Below are 24,776 nucleotides of genomic sequence, written 5' to 3'. Positions count from 1 at the left end.
TCATCAGGCTTCTGTATTGTGTTTGTCTGTGAGTCAGACTTTTACAGTTGTTTCAGTTTTAAATTTGGGGCTAGCCTACTGCTGTGCCAGAATGGGTTTTTCTTATCCTGATTGGTTTGGGAGTCTTGGTCTGTGTTTATTGGTCTTGGAGTTTGCTATGTTCTGCTTGATTGGTGTTTCTAATATCTTCTGTCTGTTTTGTGGCTTTTTTTGTGTCTTCATTGGCTGGCAACATTGTGTTCCTGTATTGGAGGCTTTTAGTGCAGCTTGGCTTCGAGTAAATGGACGGCTATCATTTGTTAGGAAGCTAGGTTTCATCTGGGTGCCTGGTTGGGGTGTGTTTGAGCTGGAGGTATCAGGGGGGATCTGTTTGTGCCCAGGTGTTTGCCTGGCTTGTGGTGTGGAGATTTTTTTGTTTGTGAGTGCAGGCTTCCAAATAATTGACAGTCTGGTGGAATCATCTCTTCTATTCATGCTTTCAGGTCTTTTTTCCATCTCTATGGCTTCTCTGATAATTCTGTAGCTGGTTTTTTTAATAGTGGCTAGGGTTTTGGCGCCATTGAAGTTGATGCTATGACCTGTGGCTTTCATGTGTTTGACTAGTGAGGAAGTGTGTTCCAGCTTTTTTACTGCATTTTTGTGTTCATCCAGGCGGGTACTTATTCTTCTATTGGTCTGTCCAATGTATGTGGCCGGGCATGATGCACAGGGGACTTCGTATATGCCTTGGTTTTCCAGGTCAATTTTATCTTTGGGGTTTCTAAGGATGGCTGCTATTTTTCTGTCTGTTTTGAAGGCAGTCTTGATGTGATGCCTGTATAGTATCTTACTTATTTTGTCTGTAGTACCTCTTATGTAGGGCAGGACAGCTGTTCCATAGGTCTGTTCATCTTCTTGGTCTCAATTATGTCTCAGTGTGTTTTTGTGGATCAAGCCGGTGATTTTGCTTTTGTGGAAGCCATTGGCTGTCAGTACTTTAGTCAGGGTGCATAGTTCAGTCTTTATGTGTGTCTTGTCTGCCAGGCGTTTGGTTCTGGCGATTAGTGTTTTGGCCACGGAGTTTATCTGTGCTGGGTGGTGGTGGGATTGGGCGTTGAGGTAGCGGTTGGTGTGTATTTTCTTCTGGTATATGGTGTGTCCTAGTGTGCCATCTGTTTTTTTTGTAGATTAGTACATCTAGGAATGTTGTTTGTTTGTTTCCGTTTCCATGGTGAACTTGATTTTGGGGTGTGTGCTGTTTAGGTGTGTTAGGAAATTGTTTAGGTTTTCTTTTCCATGGGGCCAAATCACAAATGTGTCATCGATGTATCTTAACCATAGTTTGGGTTTGTGGGTGGCATTAGCCAGGGCTCTGGATTAGAATTCTTCCATGAACAGGTTTGCAATGACGGGTGACAGTGGTGATCCCATAGGGGCTCCTTCAATTTGCTTGTATCTTTGTCCTTTGTATATGAAATATGTGTTGGTTAAGCAGTGTTCTGTTAGTTCCATGAGGTGTTTATCTGGTTGGTATTTATTTTTGATGATTTCAAGAGTTTCTTTTATCGAGACTTGAGTGAATAGTGAAACCACGTCGAAACTTACAAGCAGATCTCCTTGTTCCACGTGTAGATCTTTGATCATTTCCAAGAAGTGGTATGAGTTTTGTACATGTTTCTATTGGTCTGTCCAATGTATGTGGCAGGGCGTGATGCGCAGGGGACTTCATATATGCCTTGGTTTTCCAGGTCAATTTTATTTTTGGGGTTTCTTAGGATGGCTGCTATTTTTCTGTCTGTTTTGAAGGCAGTCTTGATGTGATGCCTGTGTAGTATCTTACTGATTTTGTCTGTAGTACCTCTTATGTAGGGCAGCTGTCCTGTTCTATAGAAAACCAAGGAGTTTATGAAATACTATGCAACAATATATATATATATATATATATGACTATGCAAGAAATAGTGTGGGCTCTGTTGTAAAGTTTCTTATACTTATCTAGCTGTGTAAGAGTATAAAATAAGTTGTACATTAACATTCTATAAAAATATCTTTGCTATGCAATTATAGTCATATGTCATTGTTCAGAAAACACAGAGAAAGCCTGACAAATTAAAAACAGAAGGACGTGTCTGGAAGGGCTTTTTCAGTCATTAAAAAGCTTCACCTCTCTGGCAAACTATTTAATGGTAACTTCTTGCTCACTGTACTGACATCTTCAAAGACTTTGACATCTGTCAGCTTTTCAACTACCATTAAAAATATTATCCCATTTCCATTCTTTTATGCCAATTTTTTTAATTATACCCCTTCTTTTAAGTTGAGAATATGGTTGGGTTTAAATGATGCTGTCCTTTCGTTTTCAGCCACCCAGCTGTGGTTTGAATAAATTGATGTTGAATCAAAGGCGGGACTTTAAAGGGAAAAGGTTTGATGGACTTGGACTCCAAATCAGATGAGGCTTTATGATGAAAAGGTTTAATCCCAGCACAGGCATTGCTTCTATCAGTTGAGCAGTACAAAGCTATTCATGTATCTCTCTCTCTCTGTATGTCTCTCTCTCTCTCTGTATTTTTCAGAAGAAATGATAGTTTTTTTTTAAAAAAAAAAAAACCAGATCTCCTTAGGATTTGCAAATGTGGCATTAACTAATATACAGAGTGCTGATTTTCTTTTATCCACTAGAAGCTTATGATTATAGTACAGTTCTTGAATTGGAAATGAGAACTACAACACACATTTAAAGCTGTGCTGTCTGATTTGTATTCAGTATACATGTCATTGCGGGATGAATTTAGTCAAAGCCAAGCTGGTTCAGTAAATGTACAAACAATTTCACAACCTGAAATTCAGAGGAAATGAGGGAGTGGGAAGGCAGGAATAATTGATTAATTAATACCTGATTCTTGTGGATATAGCATTCTTTTCTAAACTGCTGTAGATTACATTTTAATGTTGTTTTCATTTTGATAAATATTATTTTCTTAACATACAATTATAACAAAACAATGCATAGTAGTAAATGTCACTTCTGGCAAATCTAATGAATTCTATTTTTTATAAAATTTAGTTAGTAGCTGCCTTTGTATGAGTTTTAATTTCATACAATATAAGGCTATCTGAAGCCTTCCCTTTAAAAATGTAGTTTGCTACTTTATAAGAGATGGGAGGCAGTACATTTAATTAATAAATAAAAATAAATAAATATTTCCCTTACTCTGTAATTACATACTTCAGCTTGTTATGTGGAAATGGGTTCAGTCTTTGCACCATCAATGAGCAGATATATTTAGACTTCATACAAATGCATCTAAAGCTTATCTATCTATCTATCTATCTATCTATCTATCTATCTATCTATCTATCTATCTATCTATCTATCTATCTACCTATCTACCTATCTACCTACCTACCTACCTAATTATTAAATTTACATGCCACCCACTTTACCGTTCAGTGATTCTTTTTCTATGTGTGTATGTGTGAATTCTGTCTGTATTTGTCTGTCTTTCCACCAATCCATCCATCTATCCATCCATCCATCCATCTCCAAGGTTTCTGCTTTTCATTACTCCTTTCTTTAGCCAGCATGAGATCCACTGTATTTGCCGGCGTATAAGACGACTTCTTTGCCCTAAAAACATGCTCTCCAAGTGGGGGGTCGCCTTATACGCCGGTAAATACATTGTCACGTGGTGCAAGAGCGATGGGGCGGAACTCCCGCAACTTGCTAAGCCCCTTCAAGCCCAGCCGGTCTCTTCCTCCTCCTCCCACCCACTCACCCACCCTCCGCCCGGCTCGGGCGCTGCGGAGGCCAATCTGGAGGTGGGGTGGGGTGGAGCGGAGGGTCTCTGGCGGGCCGCTTCGCTCAGCCAGCCCCGAGCCGTGTAATGGCCCGGGAGTGGGGGGAGAAGGTGGTGGGGTGGACTGTGGCGCCTCCTTCTGGGAAGCGGGGCGGGGGCGGCAGTTCTCCTCCCGCTTCTCCTCTCTTGAAAGACCGGGAGGGCTGTGCTTGGGGCGGGGGGGGTGTCCTCAGGAAGTTCCTGATGGGACCCCGCTGGGCAGGGCCACCCGGTTCCCGAGCTGCTTTCCAGGGTCCCCTTGGGAAGAAAAGGTCCGTGGGCGGTGGAAGAAGGCGAGCGCCTCCTCCCGCCCCCTGTCCCGTCCCGTCCCTCCTCTTGTCCCCTCCTCCTCCCCGCTTAAGAGAGAAAGATCTGCCTCCCTGCACCGAGCTTCCACCCGGCGCCGCGTCTCCCGGCCAGCGCGGCGCGACTTGGGAACCGGCCAAGCGACTTTAAACCGAGCGGAGGCCAGAGATAGCCGGAATTACCTCTCCACACCACACACACACACACACACAGAGAGAGAGAGAGAGAGAGAGAGAGAGAGTTGGCAGCTGTCCATCCCCACCCTTGGAGTCCCGATGGCACGCACGCGGGGCTGTCACAAAGAAAGGGAGAGGAATTGAGTGCCAGCCTGAGAAAGGCGAAGCTGCCTCTCTAAAGCATTTTGGTGGCTTTGTAAGTTTGGGGGAAAGGGGTTGGGGGTGTCAATCAAGAATTATATCCAGAATACCCCAAGTGTTACAACTTACCGTATTTGCCGCGTATGAGACGACTTTTTTTGCCTTGAAAAGCATGCCTCAAGTGGGGGGCCTTATACTGCGAGTATATAACAAAACTATATTTTGAGTGGAAATGTTGGGGCTCGCCTTATACGCCCAGTCGCCTTATACGCCGGCAAATACGGTAACTGATTTCGTATCTGAGTTTAAAATTCCCTATCTAGTCCCAAGTGTGTCCTATTGATTACAGGTTTTGAGGACAATATTTTAGAACATCTGAAGAGTGAATAGGTAATTAGGTAAAGCTCAGAGGTAAAACCATGTTGGTTTCCCACAATTTTGGGATCTCCCTGTGAAGGGATCCAATAAAATATTTTTTTTAAATGAACAGCTTCAAAGACAACTACAAAACACTTAGCAGTCATGCATTTCATAATAATGTTATAATTACTTAAACTCTAAAGGGCCTTGAGAATTAAAAGGTCTTCATTTAGCATATAAATTGTATTAAAGGCAACAGATAAATTAATTTTGGAAGAGGATTACATCACTGGGATACCATACCAATGGGAATCTATGTCCTAGTAATTAGCTGACTCTTCTCAGACTTCCAGAATACTTTTATTCTGATTTAACACTCAGACAAGGGCCTTTTCAGGTAATTCTAATCTAAGTCATTAAGAGTTGCCTGAAGTCATCTTGGTGAGATGGGTGGCATAGAAATCAAAAAGAAAACAAACAAACTGACACACATCCCAAACAATGTATTTATTGCAATTCATCAAATAAAATCTATAAATGTAATGATATACAAACATGTATTTTTACTATATGCATGTACTTTTTTTGATCTTGCTCTGCTGATCAAGATAAGGAAAATGTAAAGGGCTCTGTGCTTGTACACTTAACACATTATTTTTCAATTATTATTTCAACAGAAATTAGTTAATTTTTTTCTCCCTGATAGTATAAACAATGTGGAAACAGCAGCCCTGACAAGAAACACTATTGGTTGAGATTTAAAGCCATTTGCTGTATCCCATGATCTTGTTTAGAATAACTGCACATTTTCAAGTCTGTCTTTCTCTATTAGCAACTAAGCAAATTTGCTCATGGAAAAAAAGTGTAAATGCAGTGACATATTCCATTAATAACTACTTCTAAAGTTATCTATTGATACTCTTGGCTAATAATGGTTAATAGAAGAATTTGGAAGTGAATAATTGGTGAATTTGGAGCTCCAGTGTTTTAAGACAAACTAGGCTAGAGAAGTATCAATTATACAGTTTAACACAAATGTATTTAGTTAGTAGATTTGTATGGCTGTCCATCTCATGTACACGGCTCTGGGTGGCTAACAATATTAAAAACAGCAAAAACAGTGGTGGTATTCTACCGGTTTGGCCTGCTTCAGCCAAACTGGTAGCTCCGAGGATCATCTGTGAGCGAACCAGTTCGCTCTGAGGATCAGCTGCTGGGCCCTCCCACCTGCCCTGGCTCTATACTGACCTTTATTTACTGCTTTTCAACCTCAGCTGCTTCGTGCGGCACAGCTGATTGCCGTGCGTCAGCTGTTTTACACATGGAACTTGCAGCAGAAGGTGAGTTGCAAACGTGTGCATGCAAAGCGCACGCTTACACTGAACCAGTAGGAAAACTTTTTTGAAACCCACAAAAAAGCATATACAAAAAATGTAAAGCCCACAGCAGTTAGGGGAGAGGGTAGAGAATAAATTCACAATCAAACATTCAGCACAACCAAGAAATGGGCTCCACCCCACACCCATTTTGCCTGGCTTCGAGCAAATAGCCATGTCTTCAAAATCTTATGGAGGGCCAATATGAAACTAGCCAATCTAATCTCTGGAGGAATAATATTCCAAAGGGCAAGTGCTACAACCAGAAAGATTGCTACCCAGAGTCACTTTGGTGATGGGTGATGGGCAGCATAAAAGTTTAATAAATAAAATAGAAAAAGACTTCCTGCTTAAGTCCCACCAGTCAGCAGGATCTAAAGGGTGTCCCTTTTGTCAGGCAGATGGGATGGGTAGAAACAACTGGGTAGACACAGTGCCATAAATAATCATGTCCCAAGCTATGAAGAGCTCTAAAGGTGACTACCAGCATGTTGAATTGCATCCAGTGTACCAGTAGTAGGTGATGCAACTCGGAAAGCAGTGGTATCACATGCAGAAAAAGAGATAAGAGGTAACACTACTAACTTGTGCAGCAGCTGAAACTTCAAGGTCAGCCCAATCTACTGATGTCAGAAATGGATACTTTTATTGCTCTCTGAAATAGGGGATATGAGTTTTACAAGCTTCTGATTTGCTTCTCTCTTTCTAAAATATCTTTTGTATTGCAGGTATGAAGTTTGCACTGTTTGCATACAGATTATTTTTTTGTTGTTGCTTACAATCTAGTTGTACCATATTCTTGGAACTGAACTACTTGTTCTTTATGGTAATCAGCCTAGTTCTGCAAATCAGCTTGTTCTTTATGGTAATCAGCCTAGTTCTGCAAATCAGAAACTCAATGTTGGCTTCAGTAAGGTTTGCATAGCATCTTTGTTGTTTTGGTTCTTGTTGTAAAGCTCACTTGTCCTTTGAGTTTCCTTCACAGGCTTATACTGCCTGAGGCCTTCAACACATAGCATTCCTCTCTAAAATGTTTCTGTATACATTTCCTTAGCTCTGTAAACAGAATGTAGAAAGCCAAATGCTAAGTTAATGAAATCCTAATTGAACATGGAGAAGATCATAATACCAATACCATGCAGAATATTTAGGCCTTAATCAGTCATCATTGTCCCACTGAAATAAGTAGGCCTCAAAATTGTTCAGGTTTGATTGAATCTCTAAGAGGGAAGTTGTTTTTAATTAAAGAAAAATTGTATACATATATACACACGCACAAATATGTACACATGCACACATAACATTTTAAAATACTAACATGAAATCTTTAATCAAAAAAATTGTTTACAAAATGAGTCACAAAAATAGAACAATAAAAAATCTGCCCTTTAAAAACCCAAACTATTATCAAAATATTTATATAAAGAATTTTTTTCACTAGAAAAGTTAATATTGGCAACAAAATGACTAACTACAGACATTATTCCATTAACTAACCAATATAATCAGGAAAACTTTCCCTAACTGATATGTTTCTCTCCTAAAAGTGCTCAAAGAATTGTTAATTTGATAGAAGAGAATATTTGTAGCTCAGGGATGAAATGAGGGGTTCATGGTGCTCTCTAAGCTTGGTTGTTTTCTTGCAGTCTTTTCATTACCCCAACTAGATAACATAGTGCAGAATCGTTAATTTATCAAGAATTTCAGAATTGGTTGAACATATTTAAGCTTTGAAAGGCAAAAAAATAAAATAGAGCTGTAGAATTAATTGTGAATCTGTTTTAAGCATTCATTCTTAATTTCTAAAGCCAAGTATTTTATCTAACTTATACTTTGCTAATTCTGGTGTGTAGTTGGAGTGGAATAAAAGAGTAATAAAATGGAAGAGTTCTTTTATATGTAAATATAGGGATTTCCCCAGATTCATATTCATGTGTAGCATACAGTACAATGCAGTGTAACGTATAAAAACAGCAATCCTATACCTTAAGGATCAGTGGTGGGATTCAAATTTTTTTTACTACCAGTTCTGTGGGCATGGCTTGTTGGGTGTGGGCATGGCTTGGTGGGTGTGGCTTGGTGGGGCAGGGGAAGGATATTGCAAAATCTCCATTCCCACCCCACTCCATTGGTTACCATTGGTTCTCTGAACTACTCAAAATTTCCACTACCGGTTCTCCAGAACTGGTCAGAACCTGCTGAATACCATCTTTGTTAAGGATGCACTTTGAAGAAGTTTACAATAGTTAGCTAAGTAGACACCTGAATAATAACATAATTTGTATCTTACAATCTTTTAATTTTAAACTTACAAGATGTTAAATGAATAGAGTATTGTCAGCAACATAAAATCTTTTATAATAAGATACTTCTTAAATTTGTTTCAAAAGTTGAAAGATATATAAATGGAAGTTTCAACACAATATTTCTATTAATTGTATTTAAGCTAAATTTTAAAAGCAATTATTTATAATTATATTTTATAACTTCCAACTTCTGAAAATCATGTTGAAAAGTATGATGGAATTGATTCACATTTCCTGATTTCAAAAGGTACAGCAACAACCATATTAAGCTAAATCCACAGTTTTCTTTTATCTCTGTTCTATATCATACATATTTTACTCTGAAAAGAGTTTCTTGAAACTTTATGTAATTGTTGAGACACTATATAATTTTCTGCCTGCCATATTTTGTTTTTTATTTAAATGAAAACATGGTAGTCTAGGATTCAATAAAAGTAATTCTAGCGGGGAATGCTATGTAGAGGAACATATTTATCTTGAAATATACAATAGATATGGCTGATATTAATTCCCAAATGTTTGGTGGGGTGCACATCCTTTTACTACTTGCATCATTTGTTTACAGATAAAAATTGATTATTTATTAATTTGCTTAATAATACATGTGTGCTTGTCTGCTTTGTGGATACAGTATTTTATGTCTTTCCTATTTTACACATATATAAATCCCAATCTTCAGTTTTATATTAAAATGCTACTGCAAAAGTTGATCCCTTTTCTTTTTGACAAAATGGCTAGAACATTTCTTGTAACATTTCTTATTGTATTTATTTGATATAGTTTATCTATTTCTACCTCATATGATCCCCTCCTCCCAAATTGCTGAAGTTTTCTCTAATATCTTCACAACAATCCTCTGAAATTGCTCTAAAGCAAAATTCTTTCTCTCTTAATTCTATAAGTTTGACTTACTTTTGAAAGTTTTCACTTTTCATTAGTTTACATCTCCAGGCTTGTTTTATAGAGCTTTCCATCTTCTTATCATCTTTCATCTTTACAAGTCTTTTACCCATTTTTTTTAAGCTGTCAATTTAATATCAGTGATACAGCTAACTTACTGCTCAGGGTCTCAACATGTTCTAGTATAATTCCTCTCTCCGCAAGTTACTCTAGCAATCCTCTCCTCCCTTCGACTATTTTTGCTGTTTTTCTAGTGGTTGCCATTATATTATAATCCAAAAATGAAAGGGTGTCAAATACGAAAAGGAGAAAAGGTAAACTTCCCCCTTTATTTTATTTATTTTTAAATTTATTTCATTTGTCAAACAAAAATTATAAATTCAAACAAAGAAAATAAGAAAACCAAAATGTGACAGAGATAGTAGGCACACCAGTGCACTTACACACATCCCCTTAGGGACCTCTTAAATATGGAGTGAAGTACACAGAAGTTAAATTAGAATTAAAACTGTGAAAGTTAATGGCTGGGGCAACTGAATCAAGACATTCCAGACTTTGACAATTCTGTTGCAATGATCAGTTTTTAAATAATTGAGTTTGGAGCGGTTTACATTAAGTTTAAAGCATCCATTACATTACAATTAATGCTAAAAAAGTCATTAACAGATATAGCATTACTACACATAATTTTGTGTGCAATACCTAAGTGACCGCAAATGTCACAGTTCTAAATTATCCAAACCAAGAATTTCAAGCCTAGTAGCATAATTTCAAGCCTTCTGTGCATATTCTGTTATGCACAGAAGAATGCAAGACTTTTCGTGTAAAATATTTCTGAACTCACTTGATTGTATTCATGTCCGATGTGCAGAAAGGATTCCAGACAGCTGAATAGTATTCCAGCATTGGCATAATGTATGTTTTGAAAGCTCAATGAGCAATATAATATTTCCAGAAAAAAATATTCATAGAATTAAATTCACAACTTTCAGTGCCTTTTTTTAGCAATGATGTTGCAATGAATTTTACCACATAAATTGTCAGAGAGAAGTACACCCAGGTCTTTAACAAAATAAGAGTCATTACTTTTTCTACTTCGTCTTCCTGTGCCCTTCATATTTTTGTCTCAAATGGCATTCCATTGTTAATTAACATTCTAGTCAGTATCTCCATAGTTACAGACAGCATTACAGTCTGGTTCATGTTACAGTGAGAAAATCTCTTATCTGTAAATTAGTGGTAACTGAAAATGTTTAAGAAATGTGGGTTGTCCATATAAGTTGCATTATGACAGTGAGCTTGATTGAAATCCCTCAATTTCCAATTGCTCAACCACAAATAACTCAGTTTCTGCTGTGCTGATTACAAGTGGGCATTCTCACAATCTCTGCTTTTTTCAGAGAAGCTGCACTGGCCAGAATTCACCATCTGACTGCTGATTTGTACCACAGTGCCATCCCTCCTCCTTTTGGAAGATCTACTTCACTATGAATTCTTACTTATAAACTTACTTATAATGCTCAGTGTAATCTGTCGATAAGTTGAGAAAGCGTTTTCCTACTTTTGATATGGCAGCTTTTCTGTTCTAACCGATGTAAACTTTGGGATGTGTGTGTGTGTGTATAAAAATTAAGTATTTGTTCTTGTTGATTGGTGATATTGTTATTTTAAAGATCATCTGTGACATGGAAGCCCAGATCCATACCCTGAGGGAAGAACTGATTCAGGTGAATACTCAAAGAAAACAGCAATTGGTAGAACTTAGTCTTCTTCGGGAAGAAGAAAAGCAAAGAGCGGCTCGAGATCATGAGACTGCCATGAACAAAAAGAAAGCTGAGTCAGAAAAAATAATTCTAGACCTGAAAAAGACTAATGCTGTAGAAAAGGAGATGGCGCTGGAAAAGGTAAGAATAAAAATATCTGATTAAGATATTGCAATTCAGGGATATTACAATTAATGTGGAACTAACTCAGTGTTGTAGTAAGTCTGAGAAGCGTGAACAACACTATCTTCATTCTGCACAATGCATATAAACCAACACTGTATAGGTAGTGGAAGGGGTTCTTTATTGAAGCCTCTAGGAAACCATGCTTTCAAATCAAAACTATAACACAAAGAGCTACTCTGCTTCAGAGCAACAGAGTAGCTATGTCACTTCACTTATCTGGATAATTGGGACACCTGCACATGTGTCGCTGTCACTGAAGGAAAGTACTTGTTTGAGATCAGCTCAGTTTTGATTGTCATTGAGGAAGAGAGAGGCAATTCATTAAGGTACTTCATTGCAACTCCTCAAACTGAAGCACCTGATCCAAGAATATACCAACTCCAGAATGTGGCAGTATGGGCGGGCATTAATGTCACAGAATGCCTGTGTGATATCACTGCTATATGAGCTGCACTAGTCACCAGTTGGCTTCTGGATATTTAGGGCCTGATTATTTAAACATGGCATAGAGCAGGGGTGGGCAAACTACGGCCCGCGGGCCACATCCGGCCTGTTGGTCTGTCCAATCCGGCCCGCCCCTGAAAAAAAATCGCTCGGCATTGCCCTGCGCCGTGTGGCCCCCAAAGCTGCAAAACAGTGCAGAGCGCTCTCGGGGTAGGAAAGAAAAGAAGAACTTTGCAAAGGCCTTGGCTGGGAGTTCGAAATCACCTTCGAGTTCGACCTCTCCGAAGGTGAGTCCCCGCCGATCCCCTTTTTTTCCGGGGCTTCCAGGTTTAAACTTTGCAAAGGCAAAGTTTGCAGGCTGGAGCGTCTTCCGGCTGAGGAGTGGGAAGGGTTCCACTCGGCGGGTGGGCGGGCTGCTTGGAGCGGGCTGCTTGGAGCCACCTAAAGCTAGGCCGTTGCTGGTGGAGCCTTGCCCTGCCTTGGTGCCCCGTTTCCCAGCTCGGCGGTCCTGCTTGGGCGGCACTTTAAAAGCCTGCTCCCAACACCCGAGCAACTTCCCAGCAATTTGCGGCTTCCTTTTTCCTTGCGGGCGCTCATGCCTGGCCCCGAGCCGTGCGGCGGAGGGGAAACCCGGAGCACCGCCAGGTCGCCTCCTCCAAGCAGCCCGCCCGCCCACCGGGCGGAACCCTTCCCGCTCCTCGGCGGGAAGACGCTCCCGCCTGCAAACTTTGCCTGTGCAAAGTTTAAGCCTGGAAGCCCTGGAAACCCAAGCAACTTCCCAGCAACTTTTGACTTCCTTTTAACTCACGGGCACTCGTGCCTGGCCCCGAGCTGCGCGGCGGAGGGGAAGCCCGGCGGGCGGGCGGGCGGGCTGCTTGGAGGAGGCGACCCGGCGGTGCTCCGGCAGCAGCAACAGGCAGTTCCGCTCAGGCTCCGCTCAGGTGTCCGGCTGGGGCTGTCAGGAGTTGCTACTGCCGGCGCAGCTCCGCGCGGCTCCAGTCCCGCGTTGCCTTGGGAAGGAAAAGGCAAAACCAGGAGCCGCTGAGCCTGAGCCTCCGGTGCCGCTGCTGCCATTGCAAAGCACTGCCGCGGCTCTTCCTTTTTGCCTTTCCCTTCCCGAGGCAATGCGGGACTCGAGCCGCGCGGAACCGCGCCAGCGGTAGCAACTCCTGACTCAGGGGGCCTCCGAGGGGAGGGGAAGGAGGAGAAGAGGGGGGGAAAGGGTGGGGGGGGGCGATTCCACAAAAATCTTGTGCTGACCCGGCCCGTCTGTCAAATTTTAAAAGTCAATGCGGCCCCCGAGCCAAAAAGTTTGCCCACCCCTGGCATAGAGACTGGTTATTTGTGGGACCTTGTATCTCCAGTTTTTTATACCTCTCTGATAAGATCTAATAGCATGGATGCAGTTCATATCCCCTCAAATAATGTCATCTCTTGGAACTTTGGAGGCCTGCCTTCCTTGTTGTTGCATCTGCTCTCTGGAGCAATCTTCCCCAGAGATCCATATGGCTCCTATCCTGATGATGTTTCCAAAGACACGGAAAACTTGGCTGTTCTCTTAGGCCTCAAGGACAAGAGGGTTGTTGATTTTATTCTACCCTGTAGGTTGCTTTCTGGATGTATATCATCTGCATCTCTGTTTTATTCTTCTGTTTTTTTCTTATGTAAAGTACCCAGAATCAGTTGGAGTCAGGTATTCTTTAAATCTATATAAACAAATAAATGTAATGAGAATCATTCCCAAAGGAGTGACTTGGGCCCAAAGCAGTAACTCAGGCCACTCCAAAATTCAAACAGCATAATTTATTGGAAATTGAGCTACAACCCAGTGGGTGTCTAACTCTTGCCCCAGCACTGAATGCAAACGGTCTCCTCCAAAGCCTTGAATACAGGACCAAATGCCCTTCTGAAAGTTGGCATAGTGATGTAATTTGTAATGTGACAGAAGGGACACTTATCAAACACATGAAGACATTTTTATGGAGTGCAGTTTCCCAGCATGCAATTGATAAAACTAAGAACTAGGAACTTGGACCAAGTAAGTTTATAACTATGAGTATATAGTTAGAGACTGGGCTTTCCCACCATCTGAACTGGAATCAAATTTATTTAAACTGCCTTACTTGTTAAAGGATTTGTAAGTAATACATTTATCAATTATTCCTGTTTCTCCCCCCCCATTACCTTTTATATTACAGCCATAAAACTTTGTTGTTCCCTTCTTAGTCTATTATCAAAGTGTAATTAGTTATTAAGCGTAGCCAGATCTGCTAACAATTATTTCAATGTAATAAAGGGAAGATTAAGAATTTATGGTACTGAGTTGTGGATGCCTCTGTAGATTGTCTCATTAAATTTAAAAGTTAATTCTGACTTTGCCTTTCCAAGTTATTTAAAATTCTTCTAGACACTCCTGCACTGGAGTAAAGATTAAGAGCGGTTAAAATATATATTCCTGTTTTACAGAAGGGTAAACCGAAAGTTAGATGATTTTTCTCTTGGAATCCTTGATCAGCGGAATGATCAGAAACTGTAGGCTGTAGGTGGTTGGTGCAGTGACAGAGAATGCATCACCTCTGCCTTGCTCTGCCCACATAGTTTTTAGTCTGTATCTAATTTTTGCAATTTTATTCTGCTTTTATGTTTATCATTGTTTTTATATCTCTATCTTTACTATATTTTAAGCTTCTAGGGTCATTTTGGGTAGTGAGAGAGGAAGCATATGCATTTAATAAACAAATTCAATAAATAAATAAGTACAAGGACTTAGTAACAATGTGTATTATTATTGTTAGCAGGGTACCAGACACCCTACCAATTTAGTGCATTCCTATTTAGCCTGATTTTTACTCCACTTCTGCCCAGCATTTTCTTTTGTCATCAGTGCAGTAAATTGAACACTTGCATGTCTTGGTTCAAATGAAAAATCAGAGAGTGTGGGCCAGAATCAGGTATTATGAAGTTGTGTTCTTGTAAAGGAACTTGAATATTCAAATTCAGTCTTCAAATACCTCAGAAGGGAAATACTTTCTTGTTCTATCTCTTATTTACTATCTTTGTTTTTCTTTCTTTGATATAATTAACACTTTTTGAATCAGGAAGTTGAATATTTGTCCTATTAATGTACCAGCATACATAGAGCATTAAACAATATTACTACTTTCCTGAAATGGTACAGCATATAAATGAAGCAAAATACTGCTCCTGATAAAATAAACCTTCATTTTACTTTACATCTAGGGCTTTGGTTTGTCTTGTTTTGCCATTGCTTTGGCAAAATTCATTTTTGGTGGTGCTTAAATACTTGATGTTAGACTACAAAGAAACTTCTCAAAATACTTATCTACATTAGTTGACATCCAGGTGTTTAAATGCTTTAGCATTTATTAAAGTACCATCTATAATTTATTGCAAGATGAAATATGGCAAACAAATGGAACAATTAGCATATAGAATTGGAACAGCATTTGGGAAACTGACATTTCATTTGTGGGTATCATATTCTTCGTCTCTAATTTTAAACAGCTTACGTTGGAAATCTGCCAGCTTGAAACTATTACATAACTATGATCAACAGTTCAGAATCTTTTCTGAATTTAAAGAAATCCTCACTTAGCATAATTATTTAAAGCCAAGGTCAGAGAAAGTATTTAAATCTTTGAAATTCTTAATTAAAGGATTAATATTAACTCATGACGACACTGTCATTTTTGCTTAAAAGCTGAATTTGAATCACATTCCCTTTTTCTCCTTAGATCTTTTAAAATTTGAAACACATTAATGGGAAAAGTTAAGTTTTCTAAATTAAAGTTATGTTGCTTTATTATGGTATATTATCTTTTTAAAAGTAACTTCTTTTTTTTAAAGGAAGCAAAACTATTAATAACTAATGCCAACTGAAAATTTTAAATGTTTGCCTATATCTCCAGAAACAGAATCAGATTTTCCAGGAACTTTATATGGCAAGTGGACCAGTTGTAGTCTGCAGCAGTACATATAATTTGAAGAAATATAACATGGAATCTGTATGATACTTATTGGATATAGAAAAGATTTTCCATCTTAAGAAGTTTGGTAGATGATTAGTGGGCTGTTGGGCTAAAGTCTGCTTTATTTGAGGTATGTAATGTTTAAAATGTCAGAGGCTACTGCTCAGCTTTCCAATCTTCTGAAGGCTACACAAGACTACCAGAAAACATGAGTGATCTCTCTCTCTCTCTGTCTGTCTCTGTCTCTCTCTCTCTCTCTTTTCCCCTCCTTCCCTCCCCCTCTCTCTGTGTCTCTATTTTTAACTAGGATGGTAGGATTTACGAATAGGAAATGGAAAAAGAAAGCCTCCCAGATACAAACCACTTCTATTTCTCTGCTTAAAACTAGCTGAAAAAAATAAACCAAAGTCGTGAACATTATTGATGCCGTCTTCGTGCTCTGGAGATTATGGATTGCCTGCTCGTACATTGCATAAAATACCTAATCATTAGTATTTATGCTGATTTTGCAGAACAGGGTTGTGGGTATACAGGGCAAAAATGCTACGAAGAGTAAGAATAAAAGAGGCAATGATACAGGTTACCATACAAATCTAGTGCTTTACCCCAGCAATCTTTGTCAATAACATTATTTGGGGGCAGGGAATTTCTCAAGAGAGAAAGGACTAGTCCTAGTCAGTTTCAGATGTTACTTGAAGAAACTTCTAGAGTTGAGGCCAGCAGCATTTTCATGATGCCAGCAGTGTTGAGGTTTTTTTTTCTTTAAAGGTGACAGGAAGCCTGAAGGTGACACTACAAGATAAGACTCATTGTCTGGAGAGGTAAATTGTGGTGGTAAATTTTTTTATAAAAAAATTTAGATTAGCATTTCTTAAAAACAATTTTAACTGTTTTTAAAAAAACAAGAAAATGATGCAAAAATAAATTGTTTTGCAGAAATGACCTTAGGAGCTTGGGGTACTACAAGGATGGAGTTATGGGGTATCTTTAATTCATTTGACTTGATGTTAAATTTGAAGAGATGAGATGAAATTTGAACATGGAGGACTTTAACATCTGTCCTTTGCTATTGTCTCAGTTGTATAAAGTAGACTGAATGAAGAAACAAATATTATTTGCCTCCAAAAATTACTGTTACCAGAACACATAACAGAATCTTGCAAATATGTATGTGCTTCCCTCCTTTCTCACTTTATCTTTGTGTGAATTAGGAAGGGACCTGAGTTTTTTTAAAAAGTTTTTTTCTTGGAATGGGCTCAAGCCAGACTTGTCTCATCATTATCTTGGTAATGATTTTCTCCGCTGTCCTTCAATGCCATTTTCTATATCCTCTGCAACTGTTGTGAGGTCCCTTCCTTTTCAAGATGCAGTTTCACAACAGCCGTGAACATCTACAAGCATTCTTGGTTGCCTTATGGATCCAGATGTTTCCAGAGAGGGAATGCTCTGTCAATTTGGTGGGCAATTCATTGCGAAGACAATTAACAAATGGTAGCTGTCAGCTACAGAAGAATGGATTATCTGGATTCTTTCCAGGATTCGGAGCTAGTTATGGGGCAGAAACAGCATTTGTTTTTTCCTCTGGTCAATTACTTTGGTTGAAACTTTGATGGTGGAACTGCATATTAGATCATATAAGATCTAATATCGACCCTAATATCCTTCTGAATCACTTGCAGGGGTTGGAACCACCAGTTTTTTTACAGTGGTTCTACCTCATTAAAGTCTCTACTTAGTGATGATGGAGAATGTTTTAGTGTTCTTCCCCATGTTATTGGACATCCACATGAAACTGTTGGAAGAGATGTTTCACTGTTCAAAGTAGGGTGTCATCAATATGCTAATGACATCCAGTTCTATGTTGCTATCTGGGCTGAATTGGAGATTCTGATGAAGTTCTGAGCCAGTGTCTCAGATTAAACACAAGATCTCCTATCATTAGAGTGATCTTGTAACTCTAGGCAGGTCATGCTGTTTCCGAACAAGTTTGTTCATTCCTTGGTGGTTCTTCTGGATTTGTGGGTCCTAATTAAACAATAGAAGCCATGGCCAGAAGAACATTCATCCACCTTCAGCTGATGCACCAGTTATGACCAAGATGTTCTGTTGGTATTTCATAACTTGATTATCACCTGGCTGGATTGCTGTAATGTGGAGCTGCTTTTGAAAAAGATTCAGAAGCTACAGCTGAAAATATTGTCAAGTTATCCCTGTAAACCAAGAATTGCAACTATTATAAAGTTAACACACCGATTGCCAATAGCTTCCAGATTTACCATCCCACCTGCTGTTTAACACTTGTAAACCCCTTTACATCACAGAACTTGGGATATGTCAGGCAATGTTTTATAGACTGATCCCAATCCATGCATATTTCCTGTTTCATTAAAAAAAAAAGAAAGTAAGGTGTAGCAGAAAGCACCAGAAGAAATATCTGTAGGTTCCACATTGAAAATTTCAGTTCTGACTCATAACCTTAAATAGCTTTGGAATAACTCTGTTCAACTTCTATTGACTTATGGCCTATATCCATACCTAGAGGGATGATTTGATGGTAATAACAAACAGTATTTTGATAACTTTCTATCTGTGCTATTGCATGTGCTCTGTGTTGAACTTTCATTGCAGTGATATAGAAGATGCAGCAAATAGAAATTCAAAATCATATAAAGTTCATTTTAAAGGAGTTGTATTAGTTGCCCAAGGGCTTCTGTTATAAGCATCAGCTTATTGCAGCTATTAAAGTTCCCTGTTCTTGTATAGTCCTTTGAAATATTAAGAACTGTTATGGAGTTCTTTTCTCTACTCCCTGGGTATAATGTAATATGAAGAAGATGTAATATAGTATTTCCAGGAGAGAGTCTTCTCAGTTCTGGTAAAGTCATTATTATCTCAGTCTCCTTTCCAGAAGCAGAGCTTGTGCAGTACTGATTTCAGTTTGGCTATAACTGAAAATGTAGATATTCAGTCAAGCTGTTGGTTGTGGTTTACCATAGATGAGCATAATTTTCTGTTTATACTTTATTGATAATATTTCTGCTTTGAATTGGCTGATTGGTTATTGCTTTACTCCTTTGTAAAATTTAGTTTTGTTCTTGGTCCAATGATTGATTGATTGATTGATTGATTGAATCCATGCATGCATGAATAAGTGAATGAAGAATTTTGTTCCATATGACAGCGGCTCCACTGGTAAAAGCTAAACTTTGGCTGTTGATTATTGTTAAGATGATGTAGGATAAGGAAGCTGACCATTAAACTGCAACAACACAGAATACAGTCCTGACCATGTGAGAGATTCATTGGAAGGCAATCCTGTGTATTGGGGAGTAGGGGTGGGAAATGCAGATACTTTAACATTAGAAAGGAGCTATATTTATTCCTCCATGTTCTCTGGGGCATTTTTTTGGAGTTGAATCTGAAATGCTACATAATCCTGCTACGTACACCTGTAGTTGTGTCCTTCTGTCTTACCATTGCTATAGGATGCATCAGCACAGCCTAAGGGAAATACCTTAGTCAGGTGTAATAGAACGAGTAAACCTTGTGTAGCTTAATAAGTTTTCAAAAAAAGAGAAAAGAATCAACTATATGTTTGAGTACAGATGTGATTTAGGCTTAATCTGTTACTAACATTCATCTGAGGAATTTTTTTTTTGGGGGGGGCAAGGAAATTAACATTCAGAACAAATTCTAAATAAAAGATTAGCACTCTAAGGAAGCAGTTTTCAAAGATTTAATCATAACTGAATAAAACAGCTATATCTAAATAATATACCCTGTCTTTAATATATTTCATTCTATAGATATTTATATAGACATTTACACAATGCATGCAAACTGGAAAAATTTCCGCAATAAGTTCATGTCTGTGGGCAATAAGTTCATGCCTTTTCTCCTTTAATGGATGAAAAAAATAAATTTGCTACTGTCCACCAACAATTCAGCAGTACATGCAACAACAGGTTCATATCATTTTATTGCATAGAATTATCTGTGGTTAAGAAGTCTTATAATTGAAGTCATATACATATTGTTGAACAATTGGCAGCTGTAAACTCCTTGCTTTGTTTGCTCTTATCCCGATATATCCCACTGCCACTGTAAATAAGGATCATTCACTTGCTTTCATGTATATCTTTATATATGCTAGAATATATAAAAAAGCTAAGCAGTATAAATGTCATAAGCAATATGTCTAAAAGTCTGTTCTGTATTTGGCTGTGGAAAGTGGTAATAACTTTGTTTATCAGATTGCCTGAATTCCCCTACCTATATCAGACCTATCTGTTATACCTACACAGAAAAATCTGACTTTTTTCTTTTTTCTATTAGGCATCAAAGAAGTAAATAAACAATCATAAAAAACAAGAACAGTTAAAATAGAAGATTACAGAGATTTTGAAATAAGGTGGTTATCATTTTCAAATATATAATTAGTTATAAATAACTGAATATATTATATTGCTTTAAAGGATTACAATTACTAAGCTCTAAAGTAAGAGTGAATATCAAGAACCATGATAAAGACAATATAAATCACCAAATAAAATTATAAAATATAATTCAATCCATACTGGTAAGAATCCATTGTGATTTGTTATCCTATAAAGTTGAAATATAGGTTCTATACATAAATCAAATGTTGGATGAAGCACAAATACATATAGTCTAGGAATGGTTTTCAGGTTGTGTTGAATTCCATGACAGATTTACTTCTATGAAACGAGGTTATTCTAGACATCAAAGCATACTCCTACAACTTTGTTAATCATTCTTCCACAAATGGGATCAAACAACCTTCCAGTAAAAGGCATATAATATCCTGGCAGCAGTGATCATATACAAAGCTAATTCTGTGCACTTTGAAGGGCTATGTTTATTAAAGTTTAATCAGAATACTATAGAATAAAATGGGAATTCAACTTTTAAATTTCAGTATAAATCCTTTTCCAGAATTGTTGAACCTCAAAGTTGCTGCCAAATATGAAAAAAAAATCCAATCTGTTCATTATGTTTCCAGCAATTTTTACAGAATAAATTGTCCATTTTATCAAAACAGGTGTAATATACCAGTGATAAAACAATATTGTACAAGTTTTCTCAAGTATGGTATTAAATTAATATTCTTCCATTGAAATTCCCATTGTGCATCTCTATTACTGCATTTGCATTCTGCATAAATTTAATCAAGCCATATTTGACTTGTTCAAATTCTGAGTCATGTCTTAGCAACTGCTTATAAATTTATAACTAATTATACATGTAATTATATATATATAATTATACATTTATAACTAATTATATACTTAATAGTCCCAGCAAATGTTCTATATTCCATGATTTTCAAATTTGGCCAAGTCTCTCAGTATTCCCCCTTGTTTCTTCATTTCTTTAAATCTGAATATGTTACTCAGATATTTGCCACATATTTTTGGGTCATATGTCTTGTTTACTACCATATAGAATTTAGAATTATAATTGACTAAATTAGAGCAGCACCTCTTTTGTTGTAGAAACATGTTTGGCTCCATCTTGAATAGAGGTAATAGTTGCTTTATCCTGTTCCATATGCAATTAAGACTAGCAATTTATCTGATTGTTTCAAATTATTTATGCTTCGTAAAATTCCATCTATTTGTAAGCCTTGTTTACATCAAGTAAATCTGATTGATTCTGTATTGTTTTTATCTTTTCTAAATCTGATATAGGTAGTCCTCTTCCTACAACCACAATTGAGCCCAGAATTTACGTTGTTCTGTGAGAAATTTTTTAAATGAGTTTTGCTCCATTTTATGACTTTTCTTGCCACATTTGTTAAGTGAAGCACTGCAGTTGTTAAATTAATAACACCGTTGTTAAGTGAATTTGGCTTCCCCATTTGCTTGTCAGAAGGCAACAAAAGGTGAGCACATGACCTCTGGACACTACAACCATCATAAATATGAACCAGTTGTCAAGCATCCGAATGTAAATCACATGACCATGAGAATGCTGCAAACAGTCATAATTAATAGAATAGAATAGAATAGAATAGAATAGAATAGAATAGAATAGAATAGAATAGAATAGAATAGAATCCTTTATTGGCCAAGTGTGATTGGACACACAAGGAATTTGTCTTGGTGCAAATGCTCTCAGTGTACATAGAAGAAAAGATACATTCGTCAAGAGGCAAATGTGAAAAATGGTCATAAGTCACTTTTTTCAGTGCCGTTGTAATTTCAAACAATTACTAAATGAACTGTTGTAAGTCGAGGGCTATCTGCATTAGGTTGAGTTTATGCCTTGATTCTAATACTAGTTTCAGATTACTCAGTAATGTATCCTTCTGTGTTCTGCATGCTTTCTCTCTGTTTGCTCATGAAATGTCTTACTAAGATCCCATTTAGGCTTCAGAGGCTAAGATGATTTGGAAAAAAGTCTTTAGTTTATGGTTTGATATATTTTTGCAATAGTTTGTTTGTTCTTTGCCTTTTTGATCTGGAAGTTCCTCCATTCAGATTTACTATTATTGAATAATAACCTGCAAAAAAGGAATTGCCATCCCCCCTTCTTAAAGATTGGTTAAAAGAATATTAGAAATGCAATACATGTCTACCCTTGAATAAGTTTTATGAACTGAAAAGTAATAAATATAGGCTCTCTGAAAGATATTTATATATCTAGGCATCCAAAAGAAATAACAGTGACATGTAGGCTGAGACATTTTGATGGACTTTGTCAGTATTTCTTTTAAATAAAATTGTTTTATCATATAAGAGAGAAAGACTCCATTCACATCTCAAAGAATAAGAATCTGTCACTTTGCAATTTCAAGAAGTGATTGAAAAATATTTTTATAAAAGGTTGCTTTGTTATTCAGAGAAAAAATTGAAGCAGCTGTTGTTTTTCCAAATTCAATCTGAAATACAATATTATGAGTCTATTTTCTCATCTTGAGTTTGTTTTTCTAATGTCCGTAATTTTCCCCCCACATATATTGCTACTTCATTTTTTTGTCTGAAGCTTTGTTTTCTGGACCAACAAGATGTCTATATTCTAACAGTTATATTATCTTTTGAAATGTGTATCAAGAAGGCATATAGCTGCTTATTCCTTAATTTAAAGAGATTGTTTTTCCTTTTCAATGAACTCAAATCCCATTTTTTACAATTTATCATAATAACCATAAACCACCAATCTCATTCAGAACAGGCATTTCCTGTTTAACTTCATCAAGACGAGAGATAATATTGTTAACATTTTAAACAAGAGTGCTTTCTTTATGTTCAAAAAGGTGGAGAAATATCAAGATAATCATTACAAGTCAATCTGTGGATTTAAGAGCCTCTTATATTTTGCTTAATATATTCTAGCACAAAAATCCCCATATTCTTTGTGTTAATAATCATTTCCAAATTAGCGTAAAAACCATTTTCTGAGTACTGCTATTCTACAAAGTTTGTTGGATTTTTGATTTTCATTATATATTGCTATTTTAATATTTTCTTAGCTGTACTACCTTTTACAGCAATTTAATTAAAATATTTCCAAGGACAGCTGATTAAATTTAATGAAATATATGTAATGCATATAAAATTAATGATTTTAAAAGGCCTACCAAATAACCTCTTAAAATAATATAAAATAAGACAAGAGTTTAATATTAATAGTCTTCTAATCTAAATTTATTGCAGTTTCCAAACCACAAGTTAAAGAGGCTGTTTTGAGCTGAAGCTATTTTAGGCATGTGAAAAGATTACACATGGAGTTGACCTTCATAGTAGAGCCTTATGTCATGGGCATTGTGGAAAAAAAGGAGTTGCCAGGACCAAGTTAAAACTTTATTGGTGAAAATAATGCTCCAGTTAAGAAGTGAGCAGAGGAGTTCTGTAATAGTGGAAATTTCCAGTTCATTTTTTAACATACCATTTTATAAAATATGTTTTCCTGATCATGCTTTTCTACCTTGCAATATATGGCAAACTAGCTGAACAGATAAAATGCATTTAGAGCCTAAAGCGGTATTTGATAATTTATTAACAAAGCAAACCCCACAATTGTAAACCATCTGCTCAAGGTGTTGGTCATTACCTATAAAACTCTACATGGAATACGGTGTTTTTTTTGTTTTTTTAAGGAACTTCCTAACATAGTATCTGCTTGGCTAATTCGATCTTGGACACTTTGGTTTCCTTCAATTAAATGATGTCATCTATCAGGATTTTAGAAGTGTTCCTTTAGCAGTGCCTGCCCTCTGAAATGTTGCCTGCCACACCCTCTGCTGAAGACCTGTGAAGACCCGACTCCTCACATAGGCCTTTTGTGAAGGCAAGTGAAACTCCTTGGTTTATATAACCATCTTTAGATAAGAAATACGACAAAATGAAATAATTCTACTTTAATGTAAGGCCACATTAACAGAATCTTGCAAGTCTGAAAGTACAAACTTCCCGTTATCTCTTTTAACCACTTGATTCATTAAAGTGGATCCTTCCTATTTCTCTGCCTGTTAAGTCATTGAGGACTTCTGCCTCTCTTATTGGCTTGTTTCCTAGGCATCATCTCTTCTCCTAATTCCCCAAGGCCATCCACACATTCCACTACACACTTCATTCTATCTGGTTTGTTGCACTTGACTTTTTTTTTAATCTTTTATTGATATATTGTAATTTCTTTGTTCGTTGTGAGCACCCAGAATTGTTGGGAATTTCGGCAGCATACAAATTTAACCATGAAAATAATAGCTGTTGTTATTGTTGTTTGGAATAAAGTGATTCAATCTTGAATATGTATTAGATACTGCTGGTAGGCAAGAACACACAAATGGTATTTATTATTTAGTATAGAAAATAACAAAAACATATCATTTTCATGCAATAATTGATCTGAAATTAAAATGTCATTTTTGAAAAATATTTTCCAGATGTATATATTGGAATTTCAGGCAAAATCTAAAAAATGTATTAATTTATAGTGTGTTTACTCTATCCTGGAGAATAAGGATTAAATACTCATATGAAACAATA

The 24,776-nt window shown here is 37.2% G+C and overlaps 1 protein-coding gene across 3 annotated transcripts in view; it reads left to right on the top strand.

Annotated features, from left to right (window-relative positions):
- The window catches only part of CEP112 (centrosomal protein 112), a 284,870-nt gene that overhangs the window by 148,025 nt on the left and 112,069 nt on the right, over positions 1–24,776 (top strand). For all 3 annotated transcript variants that reach the window (XM_087956092.1, XM_087956091.1, XM_026678787.2), the window contains one exon: positions 11,057–11,287. In XM_087956092.1, coding sequence (XP_087812218.1) covers positions 11,057–11,287 — 231 coding nt within the window. The remainder of the gene's footprint in view (positions 1–11,056; positions 11,288–24,776) is intronic.

This window comes from Notechis scutatus, chromosome 2 (assembly GCF_049901735.1).
Source record: "Notechis scutatus isolate UNSWTSFEM ecotype Mainland chromosome 2, rNotScu1.2, whole genome shotgun sequence".
NCBI classification, from domain to species: domain Eukaryota; kingdom Metazoa; phylum Chordata; class Lepidosauria; order Squamata; family Elapidae; genus Notechis; species Notechis scutatus.
This window is presented reverse-complemented; position numbering and strand designations above follow the sequence as displayed.